The following is a 25,866-nucleotide window of genomic DNA, read 5'->3' as shown; positions in this document are numbered from 1 at the left end:
GATGAATTTGTGCAAAGATAGAAGATTTGAAAACTCAGTACATGCCCAGTCGGGTTCCGACCCGGAACTGGCCAGCGTGCATTGCAGCGCTGGTTCGTCAGTGGGACATAGAATGAGTTACTTTATCCACTATCTACGATCGTAAATTCAATATTAACTTACTAGAGTGCAAGTTGGCAGCGTTATTTAATGAGGAAGTGATTTTACAGTTACTTTGTTTTTAAACAGGGTTTGTATATCTTTTGTATCGTGTCTCATGTGACGTGTAACTGAATCGGTAAACGTGTGTGTGATCAAACAATTTATATTGTTGTAAGTAGACAATGCATGTAGGTGTGTCTGCGTGTATGTATAAGTATGATGTGGGTGTAGTTTTTAAGTAAAGGTTTACAAACCCAAAATGTAAAATTACCGCTAGGGCGCTATTAGGGGCGGTTGTGTGGTGCGCCGCCGGCGTCGCTCCGCCCGCCGCAGCGCCGCAGCCCTTGCGACAACAAGGAAACTAATATTGTGTTCCTGACCCCAGGCCCGCTCCCGCTCCCGCTCCCGCTCGCGCGCTCCCACTCAAACCCGCCGCGACGCGCCCTACTGCCACGCACGCCGTCAACTGCATGCCACCTCGGCCCTACTCTACCGGCGCTGGCTTGCATACATTGAACTTTTACTTCTTGTTACACAGAGAGGTACATAATCGCTACCACTTGCAACTAACATAACCAACAAACTAAACAGACCATTTTGACTGCACAATCTGAATAACACTCAATATTCCGTACGGCAACACTACTAAACTCAAATAATAAAATAATTCAGACAATATACTAATTACAAAAGAATACACTTAAAATTGAAATAAATACATTAAAACTACAAGTATTTCACTTCGTTTTTGACATTTACATGCGATTCCAGAACATTGAAATTGGAAAAGCAGTAATAGTAGGTAACATAAGTAAAAGTTCAAATGTACAGGATGCACAATGTGAGCAATTTGTTCAAAACGAGCTAAGTTTACTTAGTTACGTTTCAACAATGTTGGTGAAAATACAACAATACTATTGCCATATCGTGCACCGGCCTATTGTAAGACAGGTAACTGTGTTATTGTTATTAACTTAAATTAAAAATTAACGTTATTAACTTATATTCGTGGCCATTAATGCAGTTTATATTAAATACTCTTATATTAGATTAATGTATTAGAGTAGTAGACAGACTCCACAGTATCATTGAATTATTAAATGGGCACGCTTCACGAATTGATTTATAAGTATTTCAACTATAGTATGGAGAGTTATTTCACCGTCGCGTTCATAAATTAATATAAAATCAATAACATTATTGTTATACTTACCTAAGGGCCTTATTAACAGATTGCTAAGTATGGTTATATTAGAAACGGTCGCAATTTAAGTAAATAGCCATTATCGTTACACGCAATAAATATTTGTTACAAGGATTAAGTGAGAGATACTGTGGATAATCAAACTGTATATTTTGCGGTCGGCGGGTTTGCAATATTCGACATACACACAATTCTCTCTCATACACATAACTCAATTTGAAAATGATGGTTACGATCATTAAGCAATAAGGAAAGTCAGTGTCTCTTGTCTTATCTTAATCACTCATATTTCACAGCTTCATGAATCGAATAACGATTACATTAGATAATCTTAAGTACCGAATGACGCAGGTGATAAAAATAAATAATTAAACAAAGATATCGATCAAAAACAACGTCAAACACGTATTTGTTTCGACACTACAGATATAACAGCTGCTAATTTGATATCACCCATGTTTCGTAAACGCGATAGTCACAAGGCTGGAAACAGATTCACAGTTGAATTAAATCAAGTTTTGACATCCATTTAATCAATAACTTCCTTAATGCTTCAAATGCAAACACATTAAACAACACAATTGATATGTAAACAAAAACGGATAATATCATTATAATTAAAGGAAATAATGTAAGATGCAATGAATGAACATGATGCATTCAGCGAATCGAAAAAGCGTACTGGGCGGCCATATTGAATCGTGTTCAAGGCGGCAAAAGATTTTGATGCTCACCTTTGTATCTGGGTACGAAGTTCTGGATGTCTTCAGGAATGTTCTGGTAGAAATGCAACTCGCGAATATTGAGCGGCTTGATTACAGTACTGTCGTTTAGCACCAACAGTCTGGTGTGGCCCCCAACCTGTATAAAACAATCATGGTTAACAAACACATTCAATATTGTCATTAGAATAATAACATTTGCTTTATAACAAATTCAAAGTCTATCAAATTCAGCATATAATTTAAAAGGTATCTTCATGGCCATATTCGTCGGCTTACAAGTATAAAATAAATGCAGTTTGGTCTATTACAAAGTATGAATATCATTCCTGAGTTGTTTTGCCTTGAAATATCAATCCTCAATACATATACAGTTTAATAAACATATTTATAATTAGCAGTCCGTAATTTTGCATTGTTTGCATCAATCTAAAGTTCTTTGTTGTTTCTTTGAAATTTTATCATTTTTGATACTGTTGCAGTGCCCTCATCAGTCCGGTATCAAAACATCGTCAACCTTGTACGAAGAGTGAGTCATTTGGTCGGTTAAGTATTCATGTTTGTACTGTCACCAGAGTTGAATGTGTCTTTATCTGATAAAGAGTCAATTTGGGTATTGTTTTCGTGTCATAAAATATCCATGTTTATTCACAATGCCGAGTACAAAAACACGAGCGAAAAATGGTATCGCGTTGTACAAACGTGGGTTGTAATTCAGTTGAGCACACGCGAGGCATGTTGCAGTCTGTACAATATGCATTCGACCGATCGAATTACTTGCGAGTGAGAAATAGTGTAAAAAGTATGGGTGGTGCCATTGACCCGCCGGGCTCAGGCATCACCTGGGCGAGGCACGACGACCCTGCCGCCCGGGCCGCCCCGGCCGAGGCCCGCAACCTAGCATACACAATTTATTTCGTATGCATTTATTTGATACCAGTCTAGACATTGATATCAAGCACGGATATTAGCGGTCGTTAGGTCGTTGTATCACGAATTTTGTTTCGCATAGGATGAAGTAAAACGATATAAAAAATTAGACCTATATAAAAGACACTGTAATTATTAATGCAATGAATCCGTCGTTTGATACAATTTTGTTGGGTGGTAACAATGGTGTTCCAACTGTGTCTGATGATAATTAAACAGCATTTTGGATCAAAGCGACACTTCGATCACTCTACGTCACTGTTCCTTAAGCCATAGACTGGCAAGTAACGAATACTGCTTGCTAATACCGTTCCGCCACGTTCCGGACAGTGAACACTGCACTTCACACCACATAAATACCGATCGTTAAGTACTAAATTAATTATAAGTATATCACCTCATTACTACAGAAAGTTATCTTCTATTTAGGTGACAGTTTTTAGAAACATATTTTGTATGTTCTTTAAGCAAGCTGTGAGGGAGTTAAAATAGCACTGGGAAGACCCTTTTGTTGCCCTTTTAGGGGATAACAGACCCAAGTCCAACGGAAGGCAAACTACTGATACTTTAATATTCTTGGTAGTCTGGATCACTTTACGTCTCTGTCAATAAGCATTAATTGAAAGTACTAAAGCTCTATTTATAGGCTTAAGGCTCAATATTGTAACCGCACTTGAACTGTGCTTGTGAGAAAAGTTAAATATAACCGAACGTAAATGGAGTTTATACAAGACCGCGGTTCAGACTTAGTCGATGTTAAACAAAGTTTGGGTAAACAATGAATTATTCAGACCGTACTGTTCGCTGAATATTTTAGGCTGTTTGGACATCTATTTGTAGCAAAGCCACACGCTATTTGGACGAACTTTCTGAAACGATACTATCTGCGAAATTCATCCATTTCAGCGGAAGCATCATCAATCAATCTTATCACATCTCTTTGAGTTCACAAAAAGATATTTCATCAGTATTGCAACCTTTCATAGTGTTTCCCGAGTTCCTGAGAAGCAAAAGCATGATATGGCAAAATTAGATTTATCCAACTTCCTTAGTTCAGTCAGATGAAAGATTATCAAGGTGGATCGGAAATCGAACATCGAATAATATGATAAATTGTAAGTTCCTTTTTGCAATTTCTATATTTTGTATATCACACAGAGACTTCTGCACACATGAGGACTATATCGAAGAGCGCAAGAAGTTACTATTCACGCATAACCTGATGCAGCAGTACCTGATTGTGTAAGGGCAGCACATCGACTTCATGTCCTTCATCAGGCGAGAGCGGCGCGTGTACCACGGCGACCGGCGCCGGCTGGCCGCGCTTGCGGTCCGCGCCGCGCCGCTCCGGCTCCCCCATGCCCCAGCCGAGAGAGTACACCATTACTTCGGCCGAGCCACCGCCGCCGCTGTCCACCTGCGACACAAATGCAACCTGGTTTAATAACACATCATTCAAACTAAGCTTATCTTGGAAGGAGCCAGATGCAAGAGTTCAAACAGCTATGATGGGTCTGTAGCTTTACGTAACAATGCAAAACAAGTTCAAAGTAAAGCAAAAAAATTAGAGATTTTCACTTCTTAGATAATGTAGCGAGCGACCCATGTTAACTAATGTAGTTAAGTGGAATGGGAAATTATGGAATGTAGACACAGATTCAAAGCGCTTCATACTAAAAATAGATTTCAATCAATGTTCTCGGAAATTCCCCTATTAGAGGAAAACATAATTTCATTAAAACCTTATCACATCTGGGAATTGGAATGTACTCATATAGATAGACGACTGGAGTCCTTATTATCTAACTTCTGCAATTAATTTTGGACCTAACATGTTTCATACAAGGAAAAGTTGTCCGGTAGATACACTCAAATACTCATTGAAATATCATTCAAGTGTAGGTGCTCAATAAAATGCGCAAATACGTAGTACTTGTGGCTACTCTTTAGCTCGCATAGAATCAGAATGATGTATTGCTACATCGCACATGAGTACAAGGGGAAATACCGAACAAAAGAGCTGCTTTGACCATTAACGCCTATTTGATTAGCAAATTATAATTTACATAACTGTTCATATAAAATGAAACACGTTTCCTTTAATGGCTAAAATACGTAGTCAGCCACACAGCCTATTGACTAAGCTTATAAGTTGATGCAACTGTAATGACTTCTCAAGTTATTACATAACATGAAATGTTTAGTTTACATAAAATCAAAGAAAATTGCGACACTGTCTGCAACGTCCAGAAGAAACGACTTTCATGTAAAAGAGTCCTTGCGTTAATTGAAATTAGGCCACGAGTTAAAAATTTACACATTAAACTTTGTTTCTACACAATATAATAAAGGCACAGTTCAGTTCGGTTGTCTCATACACTGTTCTGAGGACAAAGACAAAAGAGTAGCAGTAAAAGATGCGAGTGTTGATGACTGAATTTCAAAATGGCAGACAGTGCTACTGGTAACCAACAGCCCAGACCATTATAGTTGAAATCTTTTATTTTATGTGCCCTCACATATCTGTCACGTTTGTGAGAAAAGGGCACGACAAAGCAATCGAAATAGTCTTACATTGTGTGTTTAGATGCACGACCTCCAGATGCCACTGTTGAATGTGTTGCTTCTTTCAACTCGACTTAAAATATCAGCAACTCAGTATAACACATCTGGTTATGAGCAGGTGGGTTTTCATATACAGTGTAAACAATCACGTGTTTGCAGTATTCTTTGTTTATTACATCGATGAGTAGGTATTAATTGTGACGCACGAGTGAAGCTACTGCTTTCAATACTCGATGTCACGTCGGCGTCGTCGAGATTGCGTAGTGGGACAAAAGCTTGCCAGCGCGGCCGCCCGCGGCGTCACCAAATTAGAAGCGATCGTAGCGCATCTGTTCTCGGTGTATTTGTATGACGCGTAAGCCCCGCCTCTCGCGATAGTCCGAGATTCGTCAACGAACCACCTACCACTACCACAACAACACATCATTTCACGGGAAATACTGAAATAGAGTCTCCAAAAATCCACGTCACAAAATCATATGGTTCCAAACAACAGCAATAGTTTGCCAGATCTCTGAACCAAAATAATCTAACATGGAGTCTGTCTTACGTAATAATAGGTAGATGCTGTAGTTAAAATTAGGTAAAGCCAAAGGTATAGACTTGAATTATTTGTTCACGCCTATATTATATTATCGAGGAGACCTTCAAACTCTTGATAAGAGAATATTACATGCGTACGTATGTGCCTATCGTATCCTGCGTGTCAACACTATGAATATAACGCATGCTCCAAGCTAGTTAGATTTTACTGTGACGAAAAGCGAATGTTTGTAAACGCAATATAATAAGGTCATGTATGCTCAGACAGAACCGGATGGGACCGGTTTTGAGAAGACGAGGAGCCGTTGTTAGACACAGATAATTAATATAAACGTGCAGTAGACTACAGACAACCAGAGCAACTGTAATTGTAATTATTACGCAACGCTAATGGAGTAGGAATAGAATTAATGCGTAGGCGTCTGATATCGAACAAAACTAATAACACGGACGGTTAACTCCGTCAGGACAAATACGGATGTCGATAACAGATCATGAAAAAATATGACAATTAGAAATCTCATCTATCTGAGAAGTTCAAATAAGGAACAAGGAAAAGCTATAATAGTACCTATACAAAGTTTTTGCGATTAATCGCAAAAACATAATTGAATTAAGAAAACCATTAGGTAAAGGTACTTATATTGTTGATTGATATAATTCTCTAATCAATCAAAAACCTGATTGCTAGATCAGGTTTTTGATTTTGTTTTTCAAGACATCATGTCGTACGATACCATTATCATCATAAATAAGATTCGTTGTTGATGTTGTAAGTATTTTGGTAATACCCAGAAATTTGCGATACATTGTGAGCAATCGCGACAAGAATCCAGAGAATTCAGCTGTATAAGTTTGTGTACATCATTGACATCTCCTTGCGGGCTGACAGCATTATTTTCAGAAGCCCCAATTTACTGGACTTTATTCTTAACAATGTATTCCCGCTTTAGGGCGACTGAACTTTCTTATGAGTTTTGCCTTCTTTATTCAAAAACAAGACAAGAATTTAAAATGGTTTTCAGGTTGTCAATAATTTGGTGCACCTTTAAAATTTTCCTGTGATGATAGCCAGGACCTGGGATAACCTAGAAAGTGAGAGGCCGCGATGTATTTGCACTGGTAAATTTAGGTCACTAGGTTACGTCTCTACGCGGTTACACCTAGTGTTTTTAATTCCATGTAACTACATAAATTTATAAAAACCCTTTAACAATTTCATACATTAAAAAAACTGTTATAATTAGCAGATTTTTTCACAGAACGAAACTTGACTTAAATAAAAAGACATTGAACTTGGGAATGACATCCAGAACGTGCAAGATAAAACAAACATCAGTTTTACATAATGATCACGTGATAGTGGAATGCGGCAAAGCGGTGCACCAGAGACATTTGCCAACAGTCATTCTAAATGATAGCTGTACCTGTTGCTATCCGACACTAATGATCATCAATAAAGAGAGCATTAAACCCACAAAACATGTTCTGCATGAAACAGAAGGGGTCAAATTCCCAGTAAACTTTGATGAATGCGACCATCCATGTCCATTGGGCGTCGATGCTCGACCGATATTTATATCCGTTGGATGGTATTAATAGCATCAACCGGAATAAAGTATTATATTATTGATTCCACCGTTGTGAACAGTCTCATGTGTTCTTATAAAGTGGTCATATTATGCCTTATTGATTTAATGGACTCCAGTATCCATTTTGTTCGTTGCTGCACGGTTTGTATTGTTAAAAAATAAATTCTGGTCTTTGGCAACAATACTCAAAGGATATTTTGTCAGAATTTCTTAACTCCTACTATTTCTACAGTATTTATAGTTTACAGTTTTACCAACTTTCCATTGTAATGAAGTAAGTAACAATTTTAGAGTAGAGTTGTAAAATAACATAACAGAAGGCTCGTCCATCATCGTCATACTTGGCGAGGATGTGGACGATGTCGCTTTGAATGAAAACACGCCAATCGAGCCAAACGACTGACTCATCATTTTCATTCAAGGAAATTTGTTTTTAATTTGTCGCGATAGTGTGTGGCTACTAGCTTTCGTTAGCGTCAGGACCGCCGTCACAATTCTCCGATCCTCTCGAAATACATATAGAGAGTTGCTACCTAATTGCTACCAGCTACCATTAGTTGCTACCGATTGCTACCCTCGTGGTTTTGAAGATATTCAGCATCCAAAGGTGACAGCCATTCTGATATCAGGATGGCTGTCACTTTTCCCAGTGTGAAGAAACGGCGCAAAAGTATTGAGTTTTTTTTTCACCCAGAGTTGCTACCTAATTGCTACCCTCCAGAATTAAATTTTGGACCACAACGATTCCCTGGATAAAAAGATATTTAAAAAATGAGTTTTACGCCCTGCCAAATTAAATTAGCAAGCAGTCAGTTAATACAAATGAGTACTTTTGACGTAGGCGCTATCTATTATAATCCGACAGCTGATATAAATGCGGCCGAAAAGTGAACTAAAGCAAGCCGCCATCTTTGAACATCATTTTTGATTAGGTGTATTTATAAATGTTACCTGTTGACTGAAATTTCCCGAAATGCATGAAAAAAGTATTTATTATAATTACCTCAGCCTTCGATTGTTAACACGAAATAATTCAAAATTTATTAAATCATGTCAGGGTATGATATACACTCTTTTGCAAAAAAAGCGGGCACCTATGCGAAATCTTAGTTTTAAGGACTTTATGTGTGTTTCAAAGGGTTGTAATGATTGTAGTATGTTTCTAGCATCAAAAAGGTTAGCCAAGCATGCGTGAGAGTGTATTCTAAATTTGAATATTTTAAAATTGCTAAAAAATTTGTAAACCTTGTTTTGGACTAATCGCTTGCAGAATGTTCGTCGGTGTTTTGAATTTTTTTTAGTCCTTAAAACTAAGATTTCGTATGGGCGCTTTTTTTGCAAAAGAGTCTATTTTAAGTCGGTGACTGAAATAAAAATATTTTTTAATAAAATCAATATTGTTTTACTGTGACCAAATCAGTTCATGTTTTACGTAGAGTTGGGTATGATTTTTACACGACTGGCCTTACTGGATGTTTTCGTGTTAACAATCGAAGGCTGAGGTTATTATAATAAATACTTTTTTCATGCATTTCGGGAAATTTCATTTAACAGGTAACATTTATAAATACACCTAATCAAAAATGATGTTCAAAGATGGCGGCTTGCTTTAGTTCACTTTTCGGCCGCATTTATATCAGCTGTCGGATTATAATAGATAGCGCCTACGTCAAAAGTACTCATTTGTATTAACTGACAGCTTGCTAATTTAATTTGGCAGGGCGTAAAAACTCATTTTTTAAATATCTTTTTATCCAGGAAATCTCTGTGGCCCAAAATTTAATTCTGGAGGGTAGCAATTAGGTAGCAACTCTGGGTGAAAAAAAAACTCAATACTTTTGCGCCGTTTCTTCACACTGGGAAAAGTGACAGCCATCCTGATATCAGAATGGCTGTCACCTTTGGATGCTGAATATCTTCAAAACCACGAGGGTAGCAATTGGTAGCAACTAATGGTAGCTGGTAGCAATTAGGTAGCAACTCTCTATATGTATTTCGAGAGGATCAGAGAATTGTGACGGCGCTCCTGACGCTAACCTAGCTTTCTAGTGAATGAAAAGACATGTACATAAACTGCGAAGTCGACCTCGACACATATCGATAATGTCGCTCATTTATACAAGAAATTAGCGTATTACATAAGACGCGTTAAATAAACAGCCGCTTCTTTTTGCCACCTACAAACATTTCACGTGTGCCTACGCGAGTTTTAATGTGCCTTGAGCTTGACCTGACTAAAATTGTATGTACCACTAACAAACAAACGATTATGTAATGAATGCTGGCCTGCAGCATTACCAAAGTAGGTAGATACTTGATCTTGATTGTTGATTGAACAGTTTTAATCTCCCACGTACAGTTAACTGTCACAATTAGTATAATAAGTGTGACATAAGCTTATTGTAAGTGACGGTGGTGGTTAGCGGTTCATTGCGATTACAATACCGTCACGTGGACCACCACGCGCCTGGTGCAGTGTAGCATGCCAACTGCAGCCAGACTGCCAGCTTTAATAACTTGAACGATATGCTTCTACACCGTGATTGATTGACGCTTCACACATTCTTAGATAGTAGTATCTCATACATAATAAACATGATGCATGAAAGCAGGACGGGTTGATAAAGATTGTTATTCTAAACATGACATAGTTTCATTGAACAAAACTTGTTTATATGCTTAATGATCAAATTGCACTTGGGAATTGCAATAAAAATTATCATACGTAGTACAGCAGGAAACTATAATGCAATTGTCAGTGTCAATGCAGTAGTCTTGGTTACGAAATTGAAGCGGAACAAAGCAGCAGGCTCTGTTGTTTCGCTGGAAAATTCCACAGAGCTTTCTAGAGCTCCTCGGAGCACGCAGCCTTACGACACACGACGACGGAGTCGAGAGCTGCGCCGGCGCAGGTCGAGCCCGCATCGACACTTTCACTGTATGCGATCGATGCAAACCTAGCATTACATACAGCAATAATACACGACCTTTACTTTCGACTAATCCTACTAAGAGCTAAATCATAAATTAAGACTAATACAAACAAATGTTTTAACCATTCACACAAAATGCAGACCATGCCAATGATAAACTGTGAGAAAACTTTAATATTCATGCATTGTTGAACTGGTTCTACAAGTTTGACAGGTTTATTTCTAACTGACAAATTAACCTCGATGAAAATTCAATGACAGTAAATAAAAAATATGACTAATGATAATGACTTCAATGCTAGTTAGTATACGGCAGACGTTGACACCTCTCATGGCACATTGAATTTTGTTGCGCACAAATAATAGAAAACTAATTGAACGAATAGGAATAGTTTCCACAATTTGCGTTCAAGTGTCGAAATTGGCAATAACACGGGTAAAAATATTGACAACAGCTTCAGGCAAATAAAAACTATGATATAACATAGTTTATCAAAACAACCCATAACAGTACATATCCTAAACAACGACGTAATGAAAGTAATATACAACGACAGCTCACACAGAGATGAGCAAACCATTTTTACGTAAACATTGACCTTGTATTATGGTGATTATCGCGATACAGGCTAAGATCATTCGATTATAAAATTTCAATCGAAGTGTGTGAATCGTGTTTATGTAATCTTCTAATAAAAAAATGGCATGCATTTGTTTATATCAATAAATAGGTTGAAGCAGATGATACTACAAACTGTCCTTGAACCTTCGCAGTAGCGCATTTTCCTTAGAAGGTACTAACAGCAAGTAAGACATGCTACTTGAAACATGAATGCAGATAGAGTTAGCCTTGGACGATTAATTGTTGAGTCCCAATCTACTGTTAATAATACTGAAGCACTAATTGATAGTAACAATGCTATGCTGAAAGGAGCCGAAGTTTAATCACAAGCTAAAAAAATTTCAGAATCAGACCCTAAAGAAATCGCTTAGATGGTGGAAGTTAAACCATTTTGGGCAAAAGAGATACTCCGATCTTTATACCTTGTCGTGAAGTGGCTAAATACTGAGAAGATCATACTAATTCTTGTAACACAACTCCAGAGCAAATGCCATTACATTTGTAACCACACAAAGGCATAATTGGAACTAATCAACACCAAACAAATGTAACTGTCGCTATACGAACGCAACTTGGCAACCTTTCGCCTAATGGATGCTAGTTCAACAGCGCTTCACAATCAAGTCTTCCGAACCGTAACTACGTCATCACAATATTTAGTTAAACGTTCTGTTTTTGTTTACCTACAGAACCAGCTTATGAATTCTGTAGACAATGACGTACATGAGCTACTCAAAAAATTGTAGTTTCAGGACATAGACATTGTTTTAGAAGGCTGGTGAACATAAAAAGAGAAATGAACCTTAAAAATGCAGTTTTAACCAATTTCACAAATGGAAAAAATTAGAACCTCCCGTTCTCAGTTCGGATGTTTGTACGCTTTTAATCAACACTGCATAAAAAAAACCAGTTTATTTGTAAAACCTTATTTGCAAAAAGATTTAAACATATTTGACTTGTTTATCAGAAACATGTTATTCTTGTATGGAAGACAACCAAAAATTGCAAATATTTATTCAATCAAAGATGAATAAATACATAGTGTCAGAGTTTTTGCATTTATTCATTTAATTTACGTGGCAACCAAGCTCCCAAAATAGCCCGTGTACAATACAGCAGAACAACTAAATCAAGAGCGGATTTGAATCAATACCTACGTCCGGTTCCGACACTATTCTAAATGTTATGTAGCGTCTGTTTACTCATCAAACGTTCATTGATTTCTGTAGTAGCTTTATAACAGCTATTTTGGTTGGAAAACAGTGGAAAATGAAATATTTATTACTGCAGCTTTATCGACTTTACGTACTTATCGTATTTAAAAGTCAAATTTTAACCATGAAACCAATTGATTCGCTTACTAGCACACCATCACCATTCGAGATAAGTGGCGCTCTTGAGCGTGTAGCCAGCGTAGTGGGACAGTGACGTTCGAGCGACGTGGTGGTGGTGCGACTCGGTACGGAGCCGTCACGCGAGCACCACGGTGCATCTACATTTTCATCAAATATACTTACACCTCAGAAAATTATGAGTTTCCCAGCGATTCCTTACAGACATTTTACAGTAGACTCGATCACATGAACACAATAAACCAGTTTCAGTCTAATTACTAATTCAGCACACATTTAATTGTAAATTAGGCGGACACAAACATAAAAAAGAAAGTCAAACAAAACAAAATTGTGGAACTCTACCGTCTAAGTAGAGTCGCGTGTATGTCGTCATTAACTCACTTGACTATAAACTTCCTTGAGCCCGCTCGTGGTGAAATCCCAATTTGGAACACGTTCACGATGAAATTGTCCGAGTCTATCACAAGCACAACCACTACAACTGACACAGAATATTACTCAACACACAGGAACCGAACTAGGTAGAGAGCCAAGCTATGTAACACAGTTTAGAAAGATACTCTACTCTTTCGTTTCCACCAAAGAATACAAGAGCAATTTAAAACAGGTTTCCTTTGTTGAAGCGTAGACTTGCACAAAAAAAATTAACGCAAAAATAAAAGTAGCGCTGCGAAGCGCGAACACTTGTTTCTCTTGGCGTTGCGCACTAGTGACTGAGTGAGACGATAGCGGGCGAAGCGCGAACCACGAATCAATGTTGCGCAGCAGGCCGCTGTGTGCCGTATCTGTAAACAGAGGTCGCACACATCGGCGCGAGGGATACCCGACCTAGCCGGAACAGCAGGGGACGGCATTGTCTCGCCACGGGAGCCCGTCTGGAGGTACCTGTCCGACCACTACCGGCCCGTGTAAACGAACCCCATTTGACCCCTGTAACATTACAATTTGATGATTAGAACGGAAAAACTACTGTTTGTTCCGGTCACCGATGAAACGCAATAACAAATGCATTCACTGTGGAACACTGCACTAACACAGGTGATTATTATTCATTAAGCAACGTATTTTGATTCACAATAAGCTATTGTTATTGGTGTTCCTACTTTAAACATTTAGCTTCATGATACTAACTTAAATCAGCAGAGCATTATCCAAATATTGGAAGATAAAGAGAGAGATCATTTTAAACCCTTAAAATATGACGCAATGACACAATAATTGCTAAATGGCACCCGACTTCTACCACAATCTAGATAATATGAGAATGAACTCGTGAGAACTAAGTAACACTTACTGCAATATGAGTCTAAATTAGTTGCAAAACATAAAAACTGTTTTCTAGAAAATGAAGCTAAATAAGCTAAACATGGTAATTATAGGAGCTAGGTGCTGCAGATAAATAATTCAGTTATAACAAAAACCATAAGAAACCAAAAAATAACAAGTTATCTATATTTTTCAAACAATGCTACAGCTGAAACTCATCTAATTGAACAAGGCAATATATGTAAGACTGTTGACGAAAAACCATAATATGATATAGGAGCTATATCCTGACACAAAGCTGCTAAAATTTTAAAGAACTAACGATCTGGCGCCACTTACTGGCCGTAAAATAAATATAGCAACGCCTCGAAACAGGGAATGTGCAAAAGAGCAATAAAAGTAAAAATAGTAATATCAGCAACATTAATTTCAAAAACATCGAAAATTATAAACGTGTTTCCAAAAATATCAATTTAGGGATAAGATTTTCTGGCATCATTTTAGTTCCCTGGTTTTGATCACGTTATATTCGGTTGGTTACCAGTGTAGTACCAGATGTTATATCTTAACGCAACTACGCATTAGATTTCGCATATACTACGAGTTCAGAACTACTTTTAACACGATATTTTTATCCCCATCGTATGCAAACCAAAAGGAAGCTTCTGTGAAGCGATTTATTAAAAATCGATATAATTATTGTGAGCCGGTGGATGGCGGCCATTACTATTGCTTCGGTATAAACCGGTGTACATTCAGAACAATAATAGGGCATTGACGTTGTTTTATATCAGTCCGCACAGACGCAATTCGAAGCGCATAAGGATCACTTAGTGTATCGGTCGATGAAAGAACTTGAAACAAAGCGAATTTATCGTCTCCTTCAATTATATGATGGCAGATTCAATAGAGTAATAACACAGTTTTTATAAACAACTCAATTTGGGAATGATGAGTTACTAAACGTCTGACGTGATTTAAACCTGTCCCGATTTGATCAAATATTTTTGTTTTGAATATATTAAGAGGCAAACATTGCTAGTGTTACCATTAGCAAGTCAAATCATTGAAGGAATTTCAATGAATTTATATAAATTATTAATTTATAAGTAGGTACGGCATTCTTTACAATATGTAAACACAACTATACAATACATATATGTAGTTTACATAAGAAACCTGTTTCCAAATTTTTTTGGATAAATGTAGGTTTAATGCGTCTCTGCTTGCAACCTTTTATCGATTTGAAAGACAGACAGATTAAGACTGAAAATTTAGATTTACCTAATTGATTTATCGAATCAATCAACTGCCATGTCAAAGATTATAGGTACGAATTAATGAAATCCGTAGATATTTTTCACGATAACATTAAGTTGCACTAAGCTCTACTTTCGAAGATAAAACATACATTATCCCTTTCTTTGTACTTGGCATTGAATGGACAGTTTGATGATAAAACGCTTTCTCTAATGATAAAGGTCAAGTCACAATAATTAGGCTGGCGCTATCTGACACCGCGCCAACCCCTGGCTTTACGACATGCCTTTGTGAAAGCTCGCTTTGTAAATGTCACTTCACTCGACTTCAAAACAATGGAAACCTAAATCCTAAAAGCTAAGTTAGTTTGGTGAAAATACAAGAGAAATACATTAACGATTTTATCCTAAATCAATATTTTGTGATCTGCTTCTGTGGAGATAAAAAATGAACTTTAGATGTCCAATACTTTATTCTACTTATAATTTAAATCAAAATGATGTGCTATTGATTCTACTATATCGATTAAAGAAAACACTCACAACAGGTCCAATCTATAGCATGTCTATCCTTCCAAAAACCACCTGGATACCTATTTGCAATTTACAAATATAAAAGTGGCTTCATAAAAAATCTAAGCAACTGAAAACCCACACGTCATTTCAAAGACCACCCAAACTGGTAAGATCAGTCCATACCGCTTCAAATTAGGTCTTACCTCATCAAACCGCGTAGAGTTTGCCTCAAAGCTTAGGTCGGAGCTATGAGCTCCCGCGCCGGGGTACGACGTCCGTCGCGCACCTGACACCAACATCGTATGGTTCACTAGTGCTTCACACAACCTCTCTAGAGCACAGATTACCGTGGGCATTACTTAACAGATAAGATAACGACTGTATATACACTTTTGTGACATATTGCAAATATAGCTTGCGAAACTTAGTCTGATCCTTTTATTGTATTTATAGATTGAGGATCATAATAGACTCTGATGTGATTTATTGATCGTAATGATGAGAACACAACACAACAACGCGAGTCTAAAAAAGACAGATTGAAGATACCTACATACCAAACAACTAACTCACGAGACCAGAGGAACCGTGAAATTACACAAAGACTTTAGACAACAAAGCAAATGCTGATGACAACAATGTCTATATTAGTATTACGTAGATACATCAATATTACGCAATTGCGTTAACAATTTTCAAATCTGATTAAAACTTAGTTTACTAACAACAAATGTTTGTCTTACTAGCACGCTACGTTGTTAAATTTTATGTGCAACTAAAACAATATTTGAGAAGCAGTAAATCCTTCACCTGGTATTAGCAAGTACTATAGAAGCTTATATTTCACAATACAACCTATTAGCTCTGCTAAGATTATAAGCATTATCTACACCATAACAACAATGATAACGGCCAGTTCAACTCGGATTAAGTGGTTAAAATTTCCACTACAAATCATGTTCTGAGTGAGATAACAAATTCAATAAAAAGAAGAACTACTTTTTCGTGTAATTTAGGTATAGCTGTATCAGCATATTTAAAATAAAACGATAATAATTTACATTATCAATTAACACACAAATGTTTCTTTGACCTTCACCTTATCGACAAAACCCCAAATATAGATCGCGTGCAACTATACCAAGCGGCACCCTTATCAACGTGACATCATAAATGACCAGCCAACAAAGCAGCGAATAACTAAATTGTGCCTAATCTTAACGGCGACCTAACATAATGTAACACACGTTGTCTATCGATTACAAAGACATAATAATTAGAAAAATGTACGATAATGCGTATTAATGGCCGTGAAGAAGACGTAATCCAGATTACAAAATTATTTAACTCTCGTGTCATTCCTTTCCGACCGTTCACATTCGATAAGTGAACTTTCAATGACAGAGGCCATACTGGAACAAGCCTCGGAAAGTCTTCAATTTCTTACATTAAACGAGCTGTTTTTGGTGAACAAAGCTTCTGCTTCCCAAGAAAACCAAAAATCCAGCCGCGGGTGAATTCCCTCAAATAAATTGGCCATTCGCCAAAGTATACCCCGCAGTGCTAATTAAAGTATGTCCACACGCTGCAAACGATTCATTCTTAGCTCAAACACAGGTTAGACCAAATTAAACTGTTCCCAGGATTTACCTTTAAAGACAAAAAGAGAGTCTGCAACAACATCAAACCCTAAATATATTGCTGTATAAGTTAGAACTTCTTCATTGTTACAACTTTATTGTATTCATTGTGAAAATGTTTGATTCATTCCAACAGAGATTCCAAGAAAAGTTTGCGTCATAATCTTTATGAAATGTATTTTCATCAGCCTACAGAGAACGCAGTCAGCTACTGCCAACAATGGTAACTCAGCGCACGTGTATCTTGAAGCAGACTAGTATTTCATTGCTTCATCTAGAAATATTTTAAAAAGGTTCTGAAAGAGATAAAGCATGTTTTGCTAGTTGTGTTACGAAAAAGCCGCGACACTACGCGACATTTTTTGTAAACCGATTAAACAATGGAACTAAAGCATGAAGTGAATAATTTACAGAAACAATGATCTCTTACATTCCGGTATAGTTTCAGACAAGATTCGTATAACATGATCGTCTGGACGTCTAACACAATCGGAGCGTCATACACGTGCATTGATTTTAAAGCAGTTTGTTAGCGTAGCAACACGACTTCGACGAATGGGCACTAAAACTCATAAATATACACTTAATCAGAAATACTATTCTCGTCCGTCTGTTTATTACCAATGTTTGTTCTAAGCTATTAATTTCAACAATCTTCAAATAGAACAGGCATCGATCAAAGCTTTGGTGAAAATAGCTGAAGTTCTATTGATGCAGTGCGGAACCAAACAAACCGAGAGACGATTGAAATATTGATTGGTATTTTATACTAAGCAGACTGATCAGGAAGCTCCGCAAATTACGATGAAGATCTACGAAAATATGTCAATCAATTTATATAAACCAAAACAGAAACCAAAAATAACATCGAAATCCCCAGAGACCAATATAATCACAGACGAGATATATTTAATCTTGCACGGGTGACCGATTGAAATGTAGATAACATACCTAATATGTATATCAGTTCACTGTGCAGAGGAAATAAACAATGTGTGGAGATTTTTTTTATAATTCACAAAGCTGTTCTGACTATAGAAGACGGAATGAATACAGAGTGAATTCAAGTTTTCTAACAGTCGAGACTCGTGGTGTTATACATTTATTTTCATATTAATGCGGTTTTGTTAGGTGTTATAATCTATTGAGTGTCATCGTTATGATGCAATGTTTATTGGTAGAGTTGGTACCGGGCAACTCACCACACTCTTAAATGCTACGACTTGAAACCACGAACAGCAACAGCATTTACTTTGAAATAACATGTAAATCGTAGATTATTAAAACATGGCTTTCAACAGCCATAGCAACTGTTGTCATGTTTAGATTTCAGGTACGTAGAATAATGTGTCACTTCTTGTGTTTATTTATATTCTCCGAAGATAAAACATATAACGTAATGTAGTCTTATCAAAGAAAAAATTCAATGTTGTGTTGCTTGAAACTTTTTGGCTAGATTAGAATAACAAATTGTATTCTGACATTGTCTTATCGATTGTAATTATATTTTCTACAGACTATAAAAGAAAATTATTTTTTAACATTGAAATACAAAGACGAACGAATTTTAGGGCTATTATTCGGAAAATATTAAGTACACGGATGTAGCACGTGTTGTTTGGAAGGTTAAATGGCTAAGGTCAAGTACTAAGCATTGTTCACGGTTACTTGAAATGTGATAGTAGCCATAGGGCGTTTCTACCTTAATCTTATTACAACGTGACAGACAACATAAAATACTTCCCGAGATGAGTATGTTGCCACAATGTTTACCTTCAGTATGAATATTATTTCTACTCTGTAGCAGACTAAATGTTGGGTGTCCATTATTATCCAAGGAACTTAAAATTCCGAATACAATATGCTTCTTTTCTGTTTCTGTTCACTGACACACGAGGTCACAAACTAAGGTTAAGGTTGAATCAACGAAAATTTATCCTCAAGTTTACGGACTTCCGCAGCCATGACGAATTTCGGGTTATTGTAATTATATAGGTTAGACATGCGCACATCCGCCAAGAGTTGTCAATGGCCAGCCAGTTTACCTGATACTTGATACTATTGACTGGCCTGAACTAGCGGTTTGATGAAGTGAATATGTATAATATGTAAATGGTGATGTCTCGCTATTACAGGCTAAGTTTAGACGGGGATCGCGTGTAAAAGGCTAGACAGGCGAGGCGCTGGATAAACTCTGAATATTTTATGGAGTCACTGACGTAGGTGCAAGTGGGCTATCTTTTGGTTATAAACGGCACACCTCTACTGATGTGCTTTTGTTTAAAAATGTATACCTATGCTGCAACCGTACATGTCCATTTGTGTATAATATTATCCTTGTGCTAGCGGGGACATAATGCATGCTATATCATAAAATATTTTTATTACAATACAAAGATACTTGTAACCAAGAGTTTAATGTAGAATATAAATTCTAAAGCAGGTTTACACGGCTCTTCAATAACGACCAAACTATTGTTTGTGATTTTTTTAAATACCAAAGTGAACACCAGTTAAGTGCATTGTACAACCGAGCAAGAGAGAAAATTTATAAGGGTTTAAAGCAGAGCAGGCAACACCTACGCTTTGCCCGTGACACCCACGCAAGATTCACCCTCTTAATATACCGCCCACGCTGTCCTCTATTCAAAATTAAAGGGCAAAGAATAAATGCATCAGCGTTTTTTAACCGACTTTTTGCACTTTTCGTTTAACAGGAAGAAGCTGTTAGCATAATGTTAAAGGTAAGATGCATGAAAGCATCCCGGGGCCTCAAGGTTGATCCGGGAATGCCGCAGTGCGACTCTCGTCTCCCGATAAATCAACTTCAAGGTTAGACCGTTCTGAGACATCCCGAGGACGACTCACTCCCTTATGAGAAGCTGAGGAATTTGGAAATAAGATTACTGTATTATCTACATGAGAAAATTCTTCGCAATTCTACGGTTCATAAGGTGCTGTCATATGCTTACTGAACTGGCGAAATTGTTTGATCTCTTGTACTGAGTGATGCAGGGAATTTCTTTAATCAAAAAGGTGTTACATATTTGCACGTGCAAGTATTCTCATTAAAGTAAGCTCTTTACTGTATTGTAATGATTATCAGATGGTTGGGGGGGCTTCCTATATTTGATGATTCTATTGAGAACGTCGGTAAAAACCATGGTAAAATAATTTGGTCAGATTTAAGAGATATCGTGCTGGTCAATTTTTGTGCTGTATTATTACATAACACTCGCAATTGTATTAGCTTTCACTGGACAGTCGAATTAAAATTTGAGGCGGATGGTCAAGATAATAATTATAGGATTTATACCCATAGGTTTGTAATGAATATTGTAAGTACACGCAGAATTTAAGCACAACACAGCTGCGGAACTGTTGCGATTGTGAGTGCATTACGTAATGTATGTGCTGGCCCGTTACGTCATCTCTAAACGTAAACTCACGTGACCGATGACATATTTGGCTAAATATTTGTGGAAAATTCAAACCAAAATATGTACTTACCTTCATAATATATCATAGCTAGAGTGCAAGTCACTAGTTTCTTACACAGACAGGTACAAACCACTCCATATTATCTTTTATCTGTATCGATATCAGTGTCTTTCTTATTAATATCAAAATGAATCACTGGTTTAAAATATTTATTGGCGAACTTTATTTTTCGTGAGTCATTACACCCTGTACTACCGGAACTAGTGTTCCTAGAACCACTCTATTGGAAACATGGCTCTCTCGACCTTTTTAACATATTTACTCGTACTTATTAGTCATGCATAATATAGTAGATTTGTTCAACGACGGTTCTTTACACGTGCCAATGGTGGAACCATTCAAAAACTCACGTTGCCGTTGTCGAGACAAAAAAAACATTACGTACGAAAAATTTCGGCATAATACATCGATTAATCCTGTCCAACAACTTATTTTCAAATCACTTCGCCATACGAATGGAATCGTATTATATTCCTCCTACAGTTGCCTAGATAAGAATCCATTCAGATTTTCAGATTAAAAACTAATAAAGCCAATATTTTAGTCCACATCGTACAATATCCATTAACGACTCATGAATGACATTAGATATAATGATCACTATTATTTAGAGCTCAAGAAATAACGCAAGATAATGATACTTTATCTCAGTTTGATATTTGCTCGTTATAATAGAAATGAGACAGATCTAGTAAGTCATTAGAAAATAATGATACAATAGTAGTTACATAATAAATCTTCTTCATTATTAAAATCAAAATACATGTATACGTGCTACCTACCAGGATATTGACTGAGCCAAACCAACAATTAGTTGTTTATTTTTATACATAACATTCTGGTACAGACTACAAAACTATTTTCATAGTTTGCTACTGAATTCTAGTATTGTACAATGCAAAAGCCGCGATCAATAATGCCAGATAGCGAACCAACGAATTATACATTTCTAGCTAAATAGCTTTCATCTGAAATAATCTAAATTGATCCAGACATTACGGCAAAGTCTAGTAACAAACATAAACTTTTACATTTCCATGGCTTAATTAGTGGGAGAGCTTGTATATTTATTCAGGGTAGAATACGCAGAAAACAGTATTAGCCATAAATAAGCTGCTAGGCAGTGGAATAAAATAGACGTTATCGTTAACATTACCAGGAAAATTGTTTAGAATTACTGTATGTACGGAACGCGAGTTTTTTTTATAACCGTTCAGCGATTCACAGAAACGATTACACTAATTAGTATCGAATTTCGCCTGAGTACTTATAATATAAAATTCTTTACTTCAGTTATTTTCCAATCCAGCTTAGACGTGATTGGAATTGCTGGGCAGCCAATGTCAAGTGTATTAGAGGGTCGAAGTACTGCCAGGCCTTGGCCTCGAGGTGCGTAGGGTGTAGGCGTCACGCGGGCGATGACGTCACTACGCGGAGCACCCTCGCACCCCCTGCGCCCTCGCCCCACAGACGATACGTCGCCCGATAAACGCCAGGGCGGCTTGCTGTTTATCGCCCTTTTACTATTCTGACAGATTCATACTTTTGCCTGATCTCAATGCGCAACCACTACGGATGACCTCTTCTAAACACAATGAAAATTGAAATAAGGACTTATAATGAATGATAAATGCATTGTGCACCATTTCAACTCGTATCTTTTTTTGAATTGCCTGTTTTGTAAGCGCAGATTTGTTATCCCTGGAGCATGTGTGCATTTATTTCGGTGAGAGACTGTAGACTACGAAAATTTGCGTATCTTCATTTACACCGCGCCGGCCGCTACGCATTTGAACGTAAATATTTGGTTTGTATCTCGACCGTATTTTGCACGTTCCTATTCCGTAATAACAATAAATCTTTCGAGTTTGCATGCTAAATTTATAAAAGTGCCTCAAAACAATCCACCCACATTTTTTATCTGACATAATAACCAAATGGTAAAATTTACCTGCGCTGTATCAAGACAAACTTTAATTGCACAAATCCTATTCTCACTTTATTAAATATTTTTGAAACATTTCTTTCTACTCTTGTGATTCCGTTGAAGCAACGAAAATCCATAACAATATCAGATATTCAGTATATCATAATATTATGACAATTGTATTATATAATGAACATAAGAATCCGTGCGACAATCGTATGATTGTTGATTTCGCTGAGAGCCCAGAAGGTGCCAGAAAACTGATGATTTACATGTCACGGTTTACAAGTGTTTGGGAGTGGTGTCGATTTGAGTTACATGATTGAAGTTCTTGTACTATATTTTGCACGCATGCCGTCGAACTTTGACTTTCTTTTGGCATGTGTCAATACGTTGCTATCAGTCGACCGACACTTGGCTTTTTTCCAAAGAAAAGTAATAAATAGCGATCGTTGGCCGGCGCCAGGTCGCTATTATAATACTAATGTATCGAAATGAAAATAGTGCAGCATAACGTAAATTTACACGCCTGTCATCGTAAACAAAATATAGGATATTATAATTATAATAAGATGACCGGAATTCCTTATATCTGACGCACTAGAAGAGAAAATAGTTCACCTTGTATTAGGAACGCCAACGGGCATAGTTGAGGGTGTCCCAGCCTTAGTCACAAATAATTTGGAGAAATTATAGTTTGGTTGGTGTTAATGAATGCACGTGGTGCATGATGCGCAGCAGACACATGAATACCGACAGGGCAAGTGGATAACGAGGACGGTGACAATATTTATGTGGCTATTACCAACACGTTAAAACTGCGTGCACGTCAGGATGCCAGCTCAGTAATGGCACTTCTGCCACTTCATAAAAAGAACTGAACTCTGGCAAATACTACCCATAACAATTCACCAGTCGATCATAAACGCTAATTTATAAATTAATATAAACTATGCTGCACGTGGCCAAATTACACAGAATTTAGCAAAGACAGCATATTGTATTAATACCAAGTCACGAATGTCAAACAGTTAAATTGAGTGCTAACCTAGGCAAGTTGTAGGTAATTCACACTCAAGATGAAAAACGGTTATGGTATGTTGTTAAGTAATATCTAACAAAACATTTTTCCGCGGATAAATAGAGCGAAATTCGAGTAATTATATATAATTTAATTATTAATAATGTGGTAATCCGCAACAGCCGAATCAGGATGACAAGTCCGAAATTATATTATGTAAGCTTTAAATTAGCACGATGCTAATTCACTGCAACAACAAAAATAAAGTATGTGAAGCTAGTTCACGACGTCAGATCATCAGGTTGTGTGCCATGAAAACTTAATTAATGAATAACAATAATAATGAAAATCTCAATAACTAGTAAAGAGAAATGCAGTCTTGGCCTAATTCAGGCAGAACAGACTGAAATAACAAATCCTTGCCCTAATCTCGGCGCCACGAGCCCACGACAAGTGTGTGTGATCGTTAAACTCACTACACGTGTCAAAATTATACCTGACTGTGTCATCATTATAAAGTAGCTAGTAACAAGTACTAATATATGCAAGCAACATTAATGGTGTAGTAAATAAGTATACGTTGCACTTCGCATCAGCAAACTTCAGCGAAATTCGATGTGCTGCTTTAATTGGAATGATAACAACTACTTTTAAGTACAGTTAGTGTTCCTGGTAAAGCTAGTGTGACGAAAGCGATAATTATGTACTTAAGTGTTTAGACCCGCTAAGCATTTATTACTTTATCGGTGGTAGCAAAACTAATGAAAATGACATGCAAACATTATGCAGGTATGTTCCATTGAATTTAAATAATAAGTATTTGTTACAATTGTTATGTCACCGGCAACAATGTTAGTTTTATACCTATTACTTGTGTTTTTTAACAATACCAAAGCAATGAACTCTTTACGAAAACGCTAACTCATTCATTACCTTAAATGCATCATGCCAGTATTCAAACATGCATGGGAACTAGCCTCGGCAAAATTATTAGCAGAATGCTGTAATTAACAATTTTAAAAATTTATATTCGCCTTGTTATTTTGATGCTAAAATCGATAGAGCTAATTAAGACAGACGAACTCGTCTCCAGGAGAATATTATTAACGTTATAGCTGTTATATGAGACGATGGAGTCTAGCCAACTGGGGCGACTCTCACAGCCATCTCTGCCTCACATCTATCGATACTATCTACAAAAACCCAGACAGATTTGAAACGCCTACAAAGCGATCGATCTTATACGATAAAAGCGATATCTTTCAAGAGAAGCCATCGCAGACAGATTTTCGCTACCACGGGAATTATGTTATTATAAGTCTAATAGTGAGCCCATTAGACTTAATATCTATCATTTCAAGCAATTGTATAATCAAAAATAGATTAAAATAGCGTGCTTACATAATGTGTTATGCAAACAATAGACAAAAAGTTCTCATGAACTGCATCGGATGATTGTGCGCTTAGCAACAGCGGTCGCAAGGGAGAACGGATAACGGATAGTAATGTGATTCACCTTCGCATACTACCAGTAAATCGCACTAAGCGCTACGTAACAAATTGCCTAGACACTGCGTGTAATTATGGAAAATTACTTGAGACGCGGTGCAAACAACCGGCTAAGAATAAAACACGTGTCTCAAACGCAAAGGTAATCGAATTCCAGATAATCAACGATATCAATCACTTGAAACCTATGTATTTTGCACTCATAGCAAAACATGAAATCAGAATATGAAAATTGATATTGTGAGCAAAGTTATTATGACCAATATTTAATTGCGTAACTGAATAGTCATTCAATCAAGTAATGTCACGTCAGCTTGTGTCTTTTCTGTAGGTAGACAATTTATGATGAATGTTAAAAATACTCAGAATGTATCGTGTTACAACCCTTGTTCGAATTGCTATTCTGCATGTGGAGTCAGGCAATCAGGCATGCAAATCACATGAGGCACACGCAGCCCAGTCACATGATGAAATTAGGGAGCCACCCAAAGTGACCGACGAATGATTAAGTGAACAAATATTCTGACGACAATGGCCTAACAAGACTGGTGATTAAGCTGATTTCTGAAACTGAACAAAATAAAATAAGACATTGTACAGTACTAATGCCTTTTGGTAGA

General features: G+C 37.0%; 1 protein-coding gene across 4 annotated transcripts in view; it reads right to left on the bottom strand.

Annotated features, from left to right (window-relative positions):
- The window catches only part of LOC124637845 (inositol hexakisphosphate kinase 2), a 39,468-nt gene that overhangs the window by 3,900 nt on the left and 9,702 nt on the right, over positions 1–25,866 (bottom strand). The window contains exons 1-3 of one of the 4 annotated variants that reach the window (XM_047174546.1): positions 15,852–16,004; positions 4,232–4,414; positions 2,080–2,206 (exon numbers count right to left, since the gene is read on the bottom strand). In XM_047174546.1, the coding sequence (XP_047030502.1) occupies positions 2,080–2,206; positions 4,232–4,414; positions 15,852–16,004 (463 nt within the window). Of the gene's footprint in view, positions 1–2,079; positions 2,207–4,231; positions 4,415–5,571; positions 5,867–12,988; positions 13,338–15,851; positions 16,005–25,866 lie in introns of those variants that run through there. The other 3 variants (XM_047174548.1, XM_047174549.1, XM_047174547.1) reach the window with 3 other exon arrangements.

The sequence above is a fragment of the Helicoverpa zea genome, chromosome 16 (assembly GCF_022581195.2).
Source record: "Helicoverpa zea isolate HzStark_Cry1AcR chromosome 16, ilHelZeax1.1, whole genome shotgun sequence".
Classification (NCBI taxonomy): Eukaryota; Metazoa; Arthropoda; class Insecta; order Lepidoptera; family Noctuidae; genus Helicoverpa; species Helicoverpa zea.
This window is presented reverse-complemented; position numbering and strand designations above follow the sequence as displayed.